Below are 18,065 nucleotides of genomic sequence, written 5' to 3'. Positions count from 1 at the left end.
ATTTACGCTTTTTAAGTTCTATGACCTGTGCTCTGGTTACAAGACACTAATTTCCATAGGCTGATATTCTGCCATATTTGTACTCCCTGCTTTCAGCAGAAAACAAGGCAACAAGAATCCCGATTATATACTGTAATGATAATCACGCCCCTATTTTAAAATGGGGAGAAACGAGATGATGTTAGCTTCAAGAATTCCCAAGCCTCCCAAAGCATCCTCCTAGAAAGATTCTTAAAATCGTGCTCTCCTAGGGGCGCCTGGGTGGCTCAGTTGGTTAAGCAACTGCCTTCGGCTCAGGTCATGATCCTGGAGTCCCGGGATCGAGTCCCGCATCGGGCTCCCTGCTCAGCAGGGAGTCTGCTTCTCCCTCTGACCCTCACTCCTCTCATGCTCTCTCTCTCATTCTCTCTCTCAAATAAATAAATAAAATCTTTAAAAAAAAAAAAAAATCGTGCTCTCCTAGAGGCCTGTAGGATTTAGTGGGTTTCAGTGCAGACAAGAGCTACACCAACAACTCTTAAGATCATCTAAAATTTTCAGATGGAAAAAAAAAAAAGTCTTTGATTATCTTGTAAAGTGGAAAGGAACACTTGGTCAAGTTTAGCTGCATATTCAAAATCCCTCACCCATCTATACACATGTGCCCCTGGCTTTGATAAAGGAAGATGGAGGAAGCTGTGCTCTCTTGCCCATCTTTACACTTTCTGTGCTCAAAATACACACTTATTATGCAAAAAAAAAAAAAAAAATTAGGGTTGAGTCAAGAGGCAGATTTACAGATTGCAGTATGTTATCTAGACAGGCGCAACTCTCCGGGGAGCCATTGAGAGGTTGCCCCTCTCAGTGTTTGTGCTAATGGATGTATCTTACCCAAGCTCCTTCTATACAGTGAACCTGTCGGTGGCAGGCCCCTATTTAATACCCACTGAGAAGCTGAAGCTATGTATTTGTCTTGTTTGTATGCACACATCACCGTCAAAAGGTTCCGAGATAAGGATTTTTTAAAATAAATCATCTACCCCACCGCCTCCATTAAAGAGGTCTTTTTGACAGTGAGACCAAACTGCCTGAGAAATTCATAGACAGAGGTTCTCAATGGAAGGTGCCAGGCAAAAAGGAGTGGCCCAGTCTTCCCTTCTTCCCTCTCCCTGTCCTTGGAAGAGTGATTGCAAAATAGAACACGTATTTCAAATCATTGTCATTTTACCCATAAGGTATTTTAGATAGTTAATGTTTTGGAAAGTAGCCCTTGTGCTTTGTCATAAAATAAAATAAAATAAGATAAGATAAGATAAAATAAAATAGTATAAAAGATGGTTCAGGAGAGCCACAGAGTCCCTTTAGAATGAGCTGACCAATTTATCAGAATAGAGGAAGAAGGAATTTAATGTAAGATTTGTTTCTTCAGGGCTGTGCCCTAATTGATGGCCATTTTGCTGACAATTCAGCCAAATTCCCACCGCACTCCGGGTACCCACCTTCCCATGTGAGACCAAATCATTAGTGACATCTTCCAATGAAGCCATGGTGTTCACTAGGCAGGCGACCACACGGATATCTGGCACCACCTTTCTTTTCTGTTATTGTAGTTCTGGGGTAGCCTATAGAATCTTTTTCATTTTTCTGGCACAGGCAAAGGAAAAAAAAGCATGTCTGTGTGTGTGGGGGTGGGTGAGGGCAAAAGGTGGACACTGGGGGAAGACATTAAAAGAGCTATTTTTAATACTGATAGCTAGAGCTTAGGCTTGCTTATCTTGACAATTAAAATGTAAAACCTAAAAAAAAAAAAAAAAAATCCTCACAAGTCTTTACCTGAAGACAATATATGGAATGCTCTCTTACTGTATACCCACATGAAAACAGCACGCAGACACTAGCAGGCAGAGAAGGCTCTGTTCGGTGGGCATGACATGCACACGCATTTTAATGAGTCCCTGTAGATTTAAGATCTCCCAGTGCAGGATTAGTCCTGCAGCACAGCTCTTGGTTTTCCTGGTGTTCAAAGGAAAAAACTCTTTAAAGACATTAGTATGGGTTAATGGGAGGTTTGATAAAGTTTCTCTGGATCTTTTTATTAATGCTCAGTGCAAACTATCTCCAGAGTCTCTCCTGGGCTCCTCTGAGGAGGTAGTCATTTAGCCAGTTGGAGTGATAACCGGTCAAGGTAGAAGTCCATCTAAAACCTTTGCTAGTCCTGCACTGTTCATTTCTCATCTCTGCCCAGCACTTATTTTTCAAATTTCTTGATGGCTTCTCCAGAGGGTGGAAAGTCAGTGTTCGTGTTTGAAGTAACGAGCACAGAAATAGACTGTGAAGTGTTTGGTGTGAAAGCTGGTGAATGAATTTCCCTTCTCACCAAAAAAATAAGTGTATATGAATATGTACATTTATGTAAGAATAAAGGGATAGGAGTGGGAAAACAGTGTCCTCAGTCTTGGGTATAAATAAAACTTTTATTTTCTTGGATGGAAAAACAGTTGACTGTTGAACAGCATGGGTCTGAACTGGGCAGGTTCATTTATATGTGTTTTTTTTTCCAATACAATACTGTACTGTAAATGTATCTTCTCTTCCTTACGAATCCCTTAATAACATTTACTTTTCTGTAGCTTCCTTTATTGTAAGAATACAGTATTTAATATACATAACATAAAAAGTATGTGTTAGGCGCCTGGGTGGCTCAGTCGGTTAAGCGTCTGCCTTCAGCTCAGGTCATGCTATCAGGGTCCTGTGATCGAGTCCCACATCGGGCTCCCTGCTCAGCAGGGAGTCTGTTTCTCCCTCTGCCTCTACCCCTCCCCTGGCTAATGCTCTCCTGCTCTCTCGCTTGGTCTCTCTCTCTCTCAAATAAATAAATAAAATCTTTAAAAAAAAAAAGTATGTGTTAATCGATTGTTTATGTTATCGGTAAGGCTTCTGGTAACAGTAGGCTATTAGAGTTTTGGGGAATCAAAAGTTATACGTGGATTTTTGACAGTACAGGGTAGGTGCCCTTAACCCCTGCATTGTTCCAGGGTCAGTTGTATTAACATCTTTTAAAAAATGCAAAGCAATTTTTCTCTATATACAATAATTACTAGTATGCTCTATACACACTATTTGTCCAGGCGACTCAGTCAGCCTTGAAGCTGGATAATTTAGTAGGTTCTTCTATTTTTTTCTCCTCCCTAGGACTTGTGGCACCCACCCTGAATACAAATTCATGGACCCCAGTGTCACACCCAAGAGGCTGTGTACCATTGTACATCTCCCAGTTTATTTTATTCTTAATTATGATCATAATTAGTGAGTACACTTAATACTTATAGAGGTGGCAACGATATTCAATAGACATGAAATTATTTTATGTATAACGTTAGAATCAAGAGACTATTCCCTTTAAAAAAAAAAAAAATTGTACTCCATGTTTTTAAATGTACATTTCTTAGGCATTATGAACTAAACCAGGAGCCCAGAGCTGGATCAGGGCTGTTAATGAGAAAATTGCCGCCTGGCTTCTCTGAAGCCCATTGTGTGCTCATTTGGGCCTATAATTACTCAGGCACAGGAAGGACTCTCTAACCAGCTTCCACCGAGGGATACTAATGATCACATATCAACCACTGGGGATGCGTGAAAAATGTCCCAGCAAAATCTCTTGACGCAGTCGCCCTACAATTTGTTTAAAGATTTTTTAAATGTGTCTTTAGAAACATCTCTGACTTACATTCAACTAGTTTCATCATGTGTCTTTCCTTTAACTTTCTTAGGAGTAAGAAAAATACATGATTTACTTGAGATCAAGGGCAAACAAGAAATCATCTGAGTGAGGGGATAATGTCAAAGAGCAGTGCCTACGATTATTTAAGAAGAAAACTGCTGCCAGCATCAAGCTAGCCTACAATACTGCTCAGAACGCACGTTTTCAAGAGAACTGAATGCTGCCTTATCAGAACACTCAAGCACGTTCCATGTTATATTTAAACCTGAGTGTCGCTGGGAAAAGATCTGTGGTACAAGACAGCGAAGGCATGCTTGAAATTCGACTTGATTCCCTGAAATCGTGTTTATGTAGCCAAAACCTCTAAAAAAGCTGTCTTGCCAAATATTAAAATTGTTTCGAGGGGCACGCGGGTGGCGCAGTCGGTTAAGCGTTTGCCTTCAGCTCAGGTCCTGATCTCAGGGTCCTGGGATCGAGTCCCACATCAGGCTCCCTGCTCAGCAGGGAGTCTGCTTCTCCCTCTCCCTCTGTCGCTCCCCCTGCTTGTGTTCTCTCTCTCAGTCAAATAAATAAATCAAATCTTTGAAAAAAATAAAATAAAATAAAATCATTCCAAATGTGACATTTACCTAAATGTTAGTCCACCACAACCTTGGCCAGGGTGGTTTCTGACAAATGACCCCAGCAGCTCAGCATCTTTTCAACCTCCTTTCTGACTGTGTTCTTTCTCAATTTAGTACTCCAGAGCAGGGATCGGCAAACATTTTCCACAAGGATTGAGATGGTTAGTATGTTCGCTGTGGAGGACATTCACTCTCTAAGCTACTCCACTCTGCTGCTGTCCCCGTGGAAGCAGTCTCAGATGATACACCGACCAAGGAGTAGGGCTTCGTTCCTGTAAAACTTCTCCAAGGACACTGAAAATTGAATTTTCTGTAATTTCCAAATGGGGCAAAATATCATTCTTCTTTGGGTTATCTTCAACCCTTTTGAAATAGAGAAACCATTTTTAGTGGGTTATACCCCACCTGGGAGAGGATCAAGATTTGGCTCCTGGGTTATAGTTTGCCAACCTCTGTACCAGGACACTAACAGAAGTCAGACATTTGTGCTTTAAAAGTATCAACAGAGCTTCCCCCCTCGCTCCCCTTCCTTTTCAAGTTTACAGAAAAGCCTGAGTTCTGGTCACATCTTATTTGGGTATAATGGGTAATATTCCATTACCATTCTCAAAATCACCAGGACGGTGCTTTCTGCCTGTTAATTTGATCACGAACCACACTTGAGGCCACGTTGGTACTGCCTGTCACATTTAGCTATGGTTAGGACCACTCCAGGATGACCTTGCTCTTCAAGGTCTTTCACCCCAGGCCAAACTGGACCCCCAGACCTCTCTACCTTCTTCCTGTTCCTTTCCACCCTTAGGTATAATTACACGAGAGCCCCATTACCTGACAACTGCATTCATTTCAATCTAATCAGAGGCAGAATTTAAAGAAGTTTGCCCAGGCCCTTTCTGAAGCTTTCTTCTTCATTTGATATTTATAATTTTGCAGGATTTTTCTTGAAGTCACACAAAAATTGTCTAAGCTTCAGACCCCACAAAATCTGGTGCCACTATGCCTCGAGCACATTACCTAACTCAATTGCTCTAAGATGTTTCCCCTTCTCCCACCGTCTCCCTGAAGCTTTCCCCTTACCATGTAGACGACAGGTAGCAATTATACCCAGTGGGGATGAGAATTCCCACTGTTCTCCATTATCCTACTCAAATAACATAATACGTCTAATTAAAAGATGACAGAGAAAGAGAGAAAGGGAACCTACCAGTTGAGTAATAAAAGACAGCCTTCCTCTTGCACTTAGTTATTTTCTTTTCTTTACTCATTATTTTGGTTTTATTAAATTTATCGCTACTTGAGAAAGAGTCTGGTGATTGTTTTTACTATAAATAAATGTGTTAATCGACAAACAGCTATTGAATCTCTACTATGGACTGTACAGTGGCATTTCATCAAGGTGTCCTGTCACTTTACCGTTGATGTAGTATTTCCTTTCAGTCTTAATTGTCCATTCTAGAGAACAAGGCCAGTCTAACAAGCAACACCAGTTCACGTGATGACAAAACAACTGGGATTCTTCACAAGAGGTCCCAAAGGGCCATTTATAACTGCCTATCCTCTAAGAGCAGTGTAGGGAGCATTCTGTTCCCAGCATGGAGCCAGGGAACCAAGCAAAGGCAGGATCTTGATGGAACACTAGGAAGGTCGGCATTTCTATGAAGTCATGAAATCTGTTTTTCAAACGTATCACTAGAGCAGAGTTGCTCAATCTTGGCACTGTGGCCATTTCAAACCAGATGATTCTTTGTTGTGGGGGCTGTCCTGTGTGTGATAGGATGGTTAGCAGCATCCCTGGCTTTCACCCACTAGATGTAATAGCGCTCCCAACTGAGATAACCAAAAATATCTCCAGACATTGACAAATGTCCAGGGAGGCATGTTGAACAACTAACTATACCCGAGATGCAGCTAGCTTACTGTTTCGCCTTTCCAAGGAAATAACTTGGTAGGTGTGGGCTTGGAGGGGTAGAGAGGAGGCAGCATTCGGGTGCGTTCTGCTAATTCTGTGGGAGCATTTATCGGAATTTTTCCCATCCTCAAAATTGCCGTTAGAGCCCATTTCTGAACATCCTGTGGAAACAAGCGCTACTTCCTCATGCTCATAGCTCACGACTATATTCTTGGAATTACAGATTTTTAGAATTAGAAAAGATCTCAGAGATCAGCTAGGTTCAAATGATTATGTAATCCACCAAATATCTAACTCCTCCAAACTCCGTGCGTTACAGATGTTTGTCACTAGGACACTGCAGCTGTCCAAGAGAGATCACCAGATGCCATTTCATTGTCAAGTATCTAGAATAGGATCTCATGCAAAATAAAAATCAAAAGTGTGATCACTGGGGCACCTGTCTGGTTCAGTCTGTAGAGCATGTGACTCTCGATCTAGGGGTCATGAGTTTGAGCCCCACGTTGGGTGTAGAGTTTAGGTACGTAGGTACGTACGTACATACATACACACATACATACATGTGTAATCGTCGTCCCAGGTGCAGTTCAGAGTTAGTAGGGAATACAATCCGTGGCAGTTCATAATGATTTAAAACAAACCAAACAACCTCGAGTGTGATTCGGCCCCAGAGCTGGAAGACAGGGGTAGGGGACTTGGGGGTGGGAAACATGCAAACTGGCTCTGTGATATTAAGATGTACTGCTGGCTGCCATCTCAGCATTTTTAGCAAAACTATTCACAGTTCTGTTGCTTGGCCAGGAAAACCTTGTTTCATTTATACAGCATTTCCCTGTCCCCGTGACACATCCTGTATTCATTTGCCCGAGATGGTCCACTTAAGCAAAAGTAAACCAAAGAAAAGCCATTTAGAAAACAAATCACCCGGCAGTCTGCTTATTCATTTTTCATAAACATCAGAACCATCTCCTCCTAAACAAAAAACACAACAGTCGCTGGAGGATGCCAGACGGGGGAGGGGAAACATAAGTCTCTTGAGGAAGCTCTCTTTGCTCCTTTTGGAAGGTAACGCAGGAAAAGTGAGAGGGTAGGGAAGAATTGCCTTTTCCTCGTCTGCTCTTCTCCCAAGGTGACTTCTGTGGAGCTTCCCACCCTCACCCACTTCCCACTGCTCCTTCCCACTCTTGGCATAGAGGTGGGGCACTGGGGTGGAGGTGGGAGCAGTCCTATGCCTTCTCTGCTCTCCACACCTGCAGACCTATCCAGGGTGAACAACTTCCGTAGCCCAGGCTTTATCCTTGCGGGAAGCCTGCAGTCAGCCAGCGGAGCTAGTCTCTGGGTGACGCCGGCAAGTGTGATTAGAGACAGCCCTTTTGGCCACAGAAATAAAGCTCACATCCTTCAATCAGATGGTCAGCAATAAAGCTGACATCCTGAGTTCCCTTTGTCTTGGCTCCAGTGTCAATTGGGTTTGAAGTGGGAATGGGAGGAAAAGCATGATATTTACCTCAACAGTAAGATTTGGGTTAGAATGGTTTAAATAACCATGTGAGAACACCGGCCCATTCACACCACATTCCACAGCCAAATGATCAAAGCCTCGTCAAACATCCATTTCCGCGCCCAGATACTCGAAGTTTGGTTTCACCAATGGGGAGCATGCCAAGCTGAACACAGGGATGCTACTAATTATCCAATCATTGTAAAAGAAAGTAACTTTGTCCTTTCAGGACCAGGGAGGAGGGTGCTCCCTGGTTTCAGGTAGTGTGGCCCAGACATTAGCTTGGGTGAGTCAGGTCACCTTCACGAACCTGTTCAGCCATGAGAGTCTCAGAGGTGGTGGTGATAAACCCAGGTATCCCAGGAGGGTTTGTGTCTATTTGTTAAGTAAGTTACTGATGAGAGAAAGAACCCTGTGAAAACAGGGCAAAACCAGACAGCCATGAAACGGTGGCTTTTCGGTGGTAATGATAACAATCATTTATTCCATGTATTCCTTCCAGAGTGAGCCATATGTCTACAGGTGTTCCTAAGGAATTTAGTTTAATGAAATGATAGGAACGACTTCAATTAGAATGTAACTGTGTGTGTGTGTAAATATGCTTAGGGGAGCTTTGATAGAGTTTATGGTTGCTACATTCACCCAGAATTTTGGCCTACATTATTAATTTGCCCTGCCATGAAGAAAGGGTTTGTTCATCAAAGATAAACTATTCCGCTGGTATTGAATTAGGGAACTCCAAATCATAGGATAACGAGGCAGTGCTACGCACGTACACAACTCTCTGCTGAGCAAAAGCTTTCTGGCTGGCCACATAGGAGGTCTCCTTATTGAAAGACTTATTTTTAATTTTGAACAGCTTCCCAGCATTACCCACCCTTCATGAAAATTAAAATAGGGAGCTGGAATTTTGTCCTGTTCAGCAAACCTCCTGGCAGGGCTGCTCGCCATGGCAGAGAAAACCTCATTGTGTCAGAGGAATGCCCCCATCCACCTTTCTGTTAGAGCTCAAGGAATCACACCTACATTTTTAATAATACTTGGACTTTTTCCCTCTCCTAACGTTTTTGCACCTTTTCTTCTTTTGAGGATTTTTTAGCCTGTCTTCTTTGGGCTCCTTGGGCCTTCTGGCCTGGTAGGAGCTGACATAATCCCTTGGCTCGAATTCTTACGTATATAGTCATAGCCATTCCTACCCCCAAATCTGGGGGAGCCAAGCCTGTCCTCAGCATGTTTCCCAGAGGCTATTCTCTACCAAAGAGAATGACTTCACCTTGTACAGCCTCAAAAGGTCCCTTCCTACTTTTAAATCAGTTAAGAACACGAAGTAGTGATGTGTCTGAGGATAAGTCCATCAGGCTGAGCATAAGAATATTGACTGAATCATAAACCAGATTCCCCAGCGGGTGCAGAAAAAGCTGGCAAAGGCAGAGTACTTGGTGATGCTATCAGAACCTCCTAAATCATACTGGTCTTTGTAGAAAAATAAAACCGATTACCATGAACGGTGTTCACCACCTATAAGTGCAGAAATAAAAGACAAAAGCATAACCAGATGCTCTGTTCATGCCGCGTATTTTAAAAGATGTCGCATTTTTATAGCTGAAGCTGCCTTCCAGTCAATTTGCCATTCTCGCTCCAGTTTAAAATCTCACCCATGTCATAATTTTGTATTTATTCTAGAGAGTTCAGGGCAAAGCGGAAAAATAATGACTTTGGATTGGGACACTGGAATACTTTCCACTATAGGATCAATTAATATGGATATATTTAACTATGGAGTGCACTTACTGAAACATTCATTTAAGAGAGAAGTGCAGTAAGAGGGGACAGGGCTGAGGGCAATTTATAATCCTTTTCCGGCGAAATTTGTTGTTCTTAAGAGCCTCATGAAAGAGTACACCACAGTTCTTTTCTCCTACTCCCCTTTAACTCGACAGAAATAAATAACAGGGAGCCAGCAATGTGAGGCAGAGATCCAGGATGGAAAATGAGCTCGAGAAAGCGTGGAAACGTTTTCAGGGGAGGACCTGGAATGAGGGGGTCAGGAGCTGGAGCCTAGAAATGCAGATTGTGATTTGAACTTTGAAATATCTGATATCCAAGACTTTGTTAACAATTCTGCAACTAACTCAGCAGAAACTCTTCATGAACAGAGAATGTTTTCAAGTCTAGGGAATTAGAAGAGGAAAGCAATGCCGGAAATGGGGTAAATTAACTCTCCTCTTCCACGTGTCAATTATGGATTCAACTATGAAAGTGGCTGCAAAACCAGTATTATGTTTTCAGGAAAATGTTGTCAAACCGCACAGAACACCCATTAAACTATTCATTGTTCCCAGATTTACATGATGATGCTAGCAGAGGTCATTTTTTAAATTCTAAAATACCAAACAAGATCAAAATGATAGCCACTGATGCTTTGGTTGGAAAAGGTAGCAAATGCCGATATAGCACTCTGCGTTGGTAAAAATCAATTTTACAATTCAAGATAATCTGTCAAATGCTCTGATGTCCAACCACGGACCTTGTGATTAAAATGGCTGACACGAATCCCTTACAAGAGAAGTCCAACATGGAGTGACCCAGCTCACTAGACTAGACTGCCGTCTCCTTCCAATCAGACACTGTCTTCTAATCTCACTGAATCACTACCATTTAGTATAGGTCATGCTATGCAGTTGGTGTCCAAAAAAATATTTGCTGAGCGAATGCACGTTCTTCTAAGTATCTTTTGTATTACAAAGCAGCTCACAGGTTTATAATTAGATCCATGTGGTTCTACTTCAACTGTAGAACTTTAATATCATTCATGGATACCAACATAAGCCCTCTCTCTCTCTAGATTCATATCATACAACAAAGAAGATCCAATTCCTACCTGCTTGGTTGGTTGTCACAGTGACGGACACGGATTGGTCCGGGCTGGGGTTATACTTGGACACTCCATTCACCGCCCAGATTTCAAATGTGTAATTGGTGTGAGCCAGGAGGTCAGTGATGGAAACTTTGGTGGTCTTCAGGCCATTCTGCTGTGGGGTATAGTGGACCCCACTTCCACAGGGTCGGCACTTGCTGAAATCACCAGCTCCGCATTTCTTGCACACCACATTGTAGGAAATATCCTGGCGGCCACCTGTGTTCTGGGGACTGCTCCATTCCAAGTTCACTGAAGTCTCATTGACATTAGAGATCAAGTTGAGGGGAGCAGACGGTGGGCCTAGAAAAAGAAAAAAAAAAAAAAAATTCACGCACACATTATCACACCAAGAACTTAAACTATCCTTTTGGAATTGCTCAGAGTTTATATTATTCTCTGCAGCTATAGGAGGTAAGGTGTGGGCCCATGTGGCAAAGAAAGCAGAAAGCGGATCAGGCCAGCAAAAACAGATCTTTTAAAAGAACCACATGAAAGAAGGCTGCCTGTATGTCATTCTCAATCCTGGGCAAACAACAGAAGCGCTGATTGCCACTTGGAGATGTCGTGCATCTCGACATCAAATGGGCTTCGAGTGCGGGCCTCTCTTTGAAGCAGCAGGAAAATACCAGAACTTATCTAGTTTTTATCTCATTATCTGAAAACAGGCATATGAATGTGATTCTAGTTCCCAGGGCCAAGGTGGGACTCTGCTAAAGTAATAGTTATCTACCACTTTTGAAGCTACATCACGGTTCCCAAGTACAGCATGTCCTCAAGATGGAAGAAAATTAACTGAATTGTATAGATATGCCTCTTCGGTTCAACACAGTAGTTGAGAGCTCAGTTCTTTATACGTAATTCGTAGGAACTGGTGTGACCTGGTTGCAGAGATGTCAAAGATAAAGTTGTTGGGAGATCTCAACTTGAGGCAGAGATTGCGCAAAGGCTCCCAGGCCCTGCGTCCTGCCCTTCAGCGACCCAAGGCTGCACAGGGCCCTTTGAAGCAAACTCATTCCCACCGACATCAAAGTGTTTATGAAACACAAATGGTGCTGGTGGCTGTTTCGAAAACAGAACTGACTGCAAACAACATAGTGGTTGGTTTTAAAGATAGTAGTAAAAAAAAAAAAAAAAATAGAGATCCATGCTGAACCCTCTTGCTTCTTGCTGTAGATTCGTCTTCACATGCCAAGAAGCTGTTAACATGCACTGCCTTCAAGGAGAAGAATCGGGGTGGGAGAAGGGAGGGAATGTTCTTGGTCTGAGCCACTTCCAAAGGTTGAAAAGACACCTGCCACACTTTAATGAAAAATACCTACTCAATGGAACACACGGAAAGTCTTCTTTTTTCCTTCCTCTTTCCCATTTTGGTCTTGCAAGAAAAGAACCAGAGTGAGTTTTAATGAAAATTTGAGGTTTCTTGCTCACTGTATTTATTCTATTTCTAATTTACTTGCACTGACTGCTCTGAGGGAAATGTTTTGTGTTCGTCAGGAAAAGGAAGTTACGGGAGGCCTGTATGAACTAGGAAGAAGCTTTAGCTAGTCAACCATAATGGAATGTGTTGTTCCAAAGTAGCCATTGAGCGGGAATTGAAAGAGGTAACCTATTAATCAGGAGTCATACTCAATATTTATTACTTAGCTCACGCTGATGAATGGCTGAAGGATTTTGGTGCTAACGCCGAATAAGGGTAATCCACCCTCCGTTTCTCTTCATAAAGCTTACTTGAAGACTCTCACAAAGCAAGCAGGAACTCCCAATCTCCCCTTGAGACTAATTACCAACAACCTCTCTTAGTTTTGAGATCTGCTCCCCGTCAGTGTTGTAAAATATGTGTTTAAAAGTAAGACTACCCCACAGAAGTCTGCAGGAAAAAAATGCAAATTTCTTTCTTCTTTAGATTTCAAATTTATAGCTATGGTCCTTAATGCATTGACTGGACTATAATAAAGATAAATAAATGGTTTCTGAAAAAACGAACACAGTTATTTAAAATCACAGGGTCCTAGAGACAGATAGGATGTTAAAGATCATTTGGTCAAATAACTTCATTTTAAAGATGAAGGAACTGAGATACAGTAAGTGGATCTGCTAATAGTGAAATTTCATGCAATTTAACTAGTGACAAAATCAGATTAAAATCCAAAAGTACTAACTCCCACTCTGGGGTTATTTCCACTCCCTTATGGGGCCCCCCATCAAAGGTATAATAACAACAAAATCAGTAGTTTCAGCCAAAGTTTGAGACGTAAAGGTAGGAAAAGGGAAGGCGTATTTTCAATCCTGCTCAAATTCTAGAGATGCTCGCCACCACGGTGAAATCCATTAGTAGTCTGCCACTAAAGCTGACCACAGCATGGTTTATAAAATGGGTCAGCCACTGGTTCTTATTTTGCTGTGACTTCCAGGGTTAAATACGAGTGACTCTTAAATCCATTAACCTCCTTGCCAAGGTTCCTGGTCCACTTTCACATGGGAAAATGTGACACAATGAATCAAGCAATGCAGAAGCAAAAAGTCAGTAATTAGTATGTAGGACAGGGCATGGCAGTGTCTAAACAGAGAAGAAATGGAGCAGAAAAGGAAATGGTCACAGGACTCAGAGATAGAACACTGCCCTGTGGAGAGGGGGGGGGCGGGGGGGGTGGAGAGAGATGCTGCAGGATTTCAAAATGGAGTGCTGGACCAAAACAAGTGGTAGCCTGCAACAGCCTTCTTCCTTTGGACAATGATTCTTAAAGAAGACCCTGGGGTAGATGCTAAAAGGAAGACAGGACAGGATGAGGCAAGTTCAAATTCAGGGATGCCTCCGTGAGTGGTTTGGTGAATTGCACCGCACATGTTTTATGTGTTGCTGCCATAAGGAGTGATGTTACATGGGCTTCAAAACTGGACAAAAGCAGAGTTTTGTTTTGTGGGTTTTTGTGCAGGACAGGGGAGCGGAGGTAAAAATGCCCACCCAGGACGATTATAACGGCTTTCTGCAAAGGCCTAGGAAAAAGCTCAAGCTTTATACGTTAAAATCCTAATGGTGGATTAGGTTTGCAGGATCGTGGTTTTCTTTCTTTTTCTTTTTTTTTAAACTTGTGTCAATTAAAAGATGGTAAGTATATTTCCATTTATAAGGAGGGGCCATCTTTTCCTCAGAAAAGACAGTAATCTCAAGACAAGGAAAATACACACTTTAATACAACCAAAAGTCCAGCCAGACCCAGCAGTCATACTTAATATAATAGAAGCACCTTAAAACCATTACCTGTAGAAATGGCTAGCAGGAAAAGAAAAGAGTGTTTGCATAACGTGGGCTCTCTCAGTAAATACAAGGAATCCAGGAGGGAAAAACTTAACTCTCCGACTATCCCGTCTTTTGTTTACATAAGTAGTGTATCTGGATATTTGGGAACAAGTAAATTTCTGACAAGTGATTGTGCCTTTCTCATCAGAAATCTGTCCACCTGCAAGTAAGTCTCCAATTACAAATACGAGATCTAGAACAAAATGGGATAACCATACCATTTGTTTAATCTTCTAGTCACCATATTGAGATCATATCTACTGAGCATACAGCGTCAGGGAGCTTACAGGTCGTGTGCATGGCAGGATTCTGTCCTTCCCAAAACTCCTCACCACTAGCCCATATATAGGACTGGCAGCAATCCTGCTTATGGTATTGCTCCACATTTCAGGTCACCTTTATTTCTATGTCTTACTCTGTTCGGAACATGCAATGGGGTCTTGCTATTCAGACATACACTGCTGATCTGTATCTATCACCGGGTCTATCTGCGCCTCAAGAGGGTTGATATCTTCATCATTTCCCAGTGTCTCCCCTGATTCCCCGTTCAGAGCAAGCTCAACAAATGTTTGAGGCATCGACAAATGAATGAATGACTAGACAGAAAACTAACGGAGTCCTCTAATGCATCTGAGGCCCACTACCTATCGTGTGTAAATTGATACAGCCTTCCCTGAACTAAAGCTGGAGTGGTCAGCTTTTCCCATAGAGACTCGTTAGCATTAAGCCCTGTAAAGGAGTATCTCGATGTACCCAGTTTAATTCAAGTTCCCCTTTTCCAGAATTTAAAAATACTTTGGAAAAAGTCAGTAGGACTGTATACCATATCTCAGTGGTTACTCCTGTTGGGAGGGACTTACGGATTCTTTCGTTTATTCAACAGGCACTCACTGAGTATTTGTCACCTGCTCTAGAAGATGGAGAGGAAAAGAAATCTGATTCATTTTGATGCTTTCCTGGATAAGCGAAGGAGGAGAAGGCAGGGAAGGAAAAGGCTAAAGGAAGCTAAATATGGTGAGCACAGGAGGTGTAGAGCAGGCTCTCTGCTCACTCTCATCATTTTTATAGCTCCATTACCAGCCAGTGTGGCTGGAGCGCTAAACGTGGGCATCATGGGGTGCCTGGCTGGCTCAGTTGGTAGAGCGTGCAAGTCCTGATCCCAGGGTTCGAGCCCCACGTTGGTGTCGAGATTCCTTAAAAATAAAATCTTAAAGGGACGCGTGGGTGGCTCAGTCGGTTGGGCGTCTGTCTTCAGCTCGGGTCATGATACCGGGGTGCTGGGATCGAGCCCCGCATCGGGCTCCCTACTCGGCAAGGAGTCTGCTCCTCCCTTTCACTCTGCCCCTCCCCCCCATTTGTGCTCCCTCTCTCTTTCAAACAAATAAATAAAATCTTTAAAAAATTAAAAAATAAAATCTTAATAAATAAATAAAATTTAAAAAAACATGGGCTCCATCTCAAAAGTTTTGTTAATTTAGGATTGGTTGTTAATGACTTTGTTTCCCCATCTTGGTTCCAGGTGATGGTTTATTCAGGTTTGAAGCTATGGAAAACTTCGTATCTGAAGAAAAGTTAATTTTCACATTTTCAAAAGGCAGGCTGGTATTTTCCTTATTAACCTTTGTAGAACCACAGTTTTCCTTCACATTTTATTTTTACCATCAAAATTAAGACATTTTTAAATACAAATCAATCAAATGCTGAAGTGTATGTAAGGAGAAAGAAAGATCTTTCCTTTCCTTTATTTTTTTTTTTACTTCCTTGGAATTCACATATTAAAATCCCTCTCTGCCTCCAAGAATGGGGCTAGGATGTTAAACTCTTCTAAATTTCTCACGTTTAGAATGCCCTTCACATTTTAAATATAATTTAGTGGCATAGATAGTAATAGCTCTGCTCCCAGAACCAAAAGTCAAATGCAATAATCCTTAACCTACAAATCGTCTACAGCAGAATTCAACAAAATTTCCTCTGTGACGGGACCGATAGAGAGTCAATATTTCAGGCTTTATGTGCCACACATTCTCTGCAGCCACCATTCTACTCTTCACGGTACCACGAACGAAGCAAGCGACGGCATAGAAACAAATGGATGTGCCTGTGTCCCCGAGAAAATTTTATTTGCAAAACCCAGGGGCCGTTGAATTTGGCATTCAGGCTATAGCTTGCCAACCCCAGCTGCTGAGAAGTCATCAGGAGCAACGTACTGGCCCCTCAAAAAGATGCTCAGAGGAAGCCTCAAAATTTGGCACATGAATTCTAGGGACTTCCAGCACACCCCGAACCTATCTAGACAGCTCGGGGTAAGGACCCCTGATTTACACCTTCATACAGCCCTGGCTTCTGAGGTGGAAATTACATCTACCTTCCCTGACTCAGGAAGAAATAAAATATGTGAAATATTATGGCCTATTTCTTGAGTTTCTCAGTGCTCTGAAAGAAATGGGCGCTGTATTCCTGCCACTGTGGATAAATTGAATGAACATCCATTTGCTTCACTGGTGTGAAATACTTTCTTTCTGGCACAGCAGGTTCTGGTGAAAGGTGCTACAATGGGTAATTATTATTTTCTGGTGGGATGTCAAGTTGCATTCAGTTGACAGGAGTCTGACAGTATGAAGTCCCAAAGAAGCTGTAGCCAAATTACAGCAAAAGCAAAGGACTATCATATCATATAATAAAATATCATATCATGTGATATCATAAAAAGGAATCTTGATCTTCCTTAACCCATCATGTGCTCTCTTCTGGGAAAAGACAACCTTCCAGAAATAAAGCACACACTATCTGGAGAAGCTGAGTGAATGTGACATTTAAGAAGGGTGATATTCCAAGTATAAAAGAAAATTCCAGTAATTCTACAAATCTTAGTTCTTCCCTCCTGTGTATCAGACTAAAGTGTAATTCCTGAGTAGTTCAGAGAACACACTTACTGGCTTAAGTCAGGATTTAAAGTAGCCCCATGCAGGAGAACTGATATTACCACAGCCACATGAAATCTGTATGAGCCTTACTTACATAATAATGTCATCGGAAAGGGACCAGCCAACACTGAACCTAAAGTCCTAAATGCCTCCGATGTGAAGGAGGAGTTTGGTATGAACCATTCCATGGAAAGTCAAGGTCAAATTAAGTGCTCCCTACGTACCCTACCCCCAACCCACAAGTCCGATTAAACGCATTTTTTTGTTCTTATAGAAAGCAACTGGAACTGCAGCAAAAATAGAAAGAAAAAGGTGGATGCTGTGCTCACTGCGGCTAGAAGTGGGTTCTACTGAAGGGTTTAAATCCACATGGACACATGGTCTAATATGCCACATCAGCCTGAAATTGCTATTTCTTATAACAACCGTGAAAGCGCTAACAGACTCTAGAGCCTAGGGGAAAAAGAAATCAAGTTGAAAGTACCCATTATTGGGGCACCTGGGTGGCTCAGTCGGTTAAGCCTCTGACTCTTGATTTTGGCTCAGGTCATAATCTCAAGGTTGTGAGATGGAGCCCCGCGCGAGGCTCCACACTCAGCCCAGAGTCTGCTTGAGATTCTCTCTCTCTCCCTCTGCCCCTCCCTGCACTCACGCAAGCTTTCTCTAAATAAATAAATAAATAAATAAATAAAATCTTTTTAAAAATACCCATTTTTAGCACAACTCTAGACATGTTGCTCATAGATTTTAGACTTGGTAGCTCTGCCAGGAATTCTCTCCCCTGGCTTTCTCAATGGCTGCCTCCTTACTCCTCAGGGGTCTCAGCTCAGATCCTCCCTCCTCCCTCCTGACTACTCCATGCAAAGTGAAATGCTCCCTTTTCCCCTCATTGTGTGCTATCCCATCATCTTGTCTTTTTCCCTTCTTGTGAGAATTTTAAATCCTCTTATTTAGTACTTATATTCCCATTAGAACAGAAATATTTTTTTCTGGTTCAGGAGTGTAACCCTAGCCCTTAGGAAGATGCCAAACATACCACAGATACCCAGTAAGTACCTGCTGGACAAATAAGCGAATTCATGAAGATTCCTTAACCCAGTGCAGCTCATTCCTCAGAAGCATCACCACCATAGCACTTGTGTATGTTGCGAAAGCATACCCCCCCAAAAAAGACAATCGCAGGTTAGAAG

General features: G+C 42.2%; 1 protein-coding gene across 8 annotated transcripts in view; it reads right to left on the bottom strand.

Moving 5' to 3' along the window:
• EPHA4 (EPH receptor A4) overlaps nucleotides 1–18,065 on the bottom strand; it is a 136,480-nt gene that overhangs the window by 50,857 nt on the left and 67,558 nt on the right. For all 8 annotated transcript variants that reach the window (XM_031039310.2, XM_081813515.1, XM_081813513.1 and 5 more), the window contains exon 5: nucleotides 10,615–10,953. In XM_031039310.2, the coding sequence (XP_030895170.1) occupies nucleotides 10,615–10,953 (339 nt within the window). The remainder of the gene's footprint in view (nucleotides 1–10,614; nucleotides 10,954–18,065) is intronic.

The sequence above is a fragment of the Leptonychotes weddellii genome, chromosome 3 (genome assembly GCF_054177405.1).
Source record: "Leptonychotes weddellii isolate Sample4059 chromosome 3, ASM5417740v2, whole genome shotgun sequence".
NCBI classification, from domain to species: domain Eukaryota; kingdom Metazoa; phylum Chordata; class Mammalia; order Carnivora; family Phocidae; genus Leptonychotes; species Leptonychotes weddellii.
Note: the sequence above shows the minus strand (reverse complement) of the source record. Positions and strands in the feature narration are given on the sequence as shown.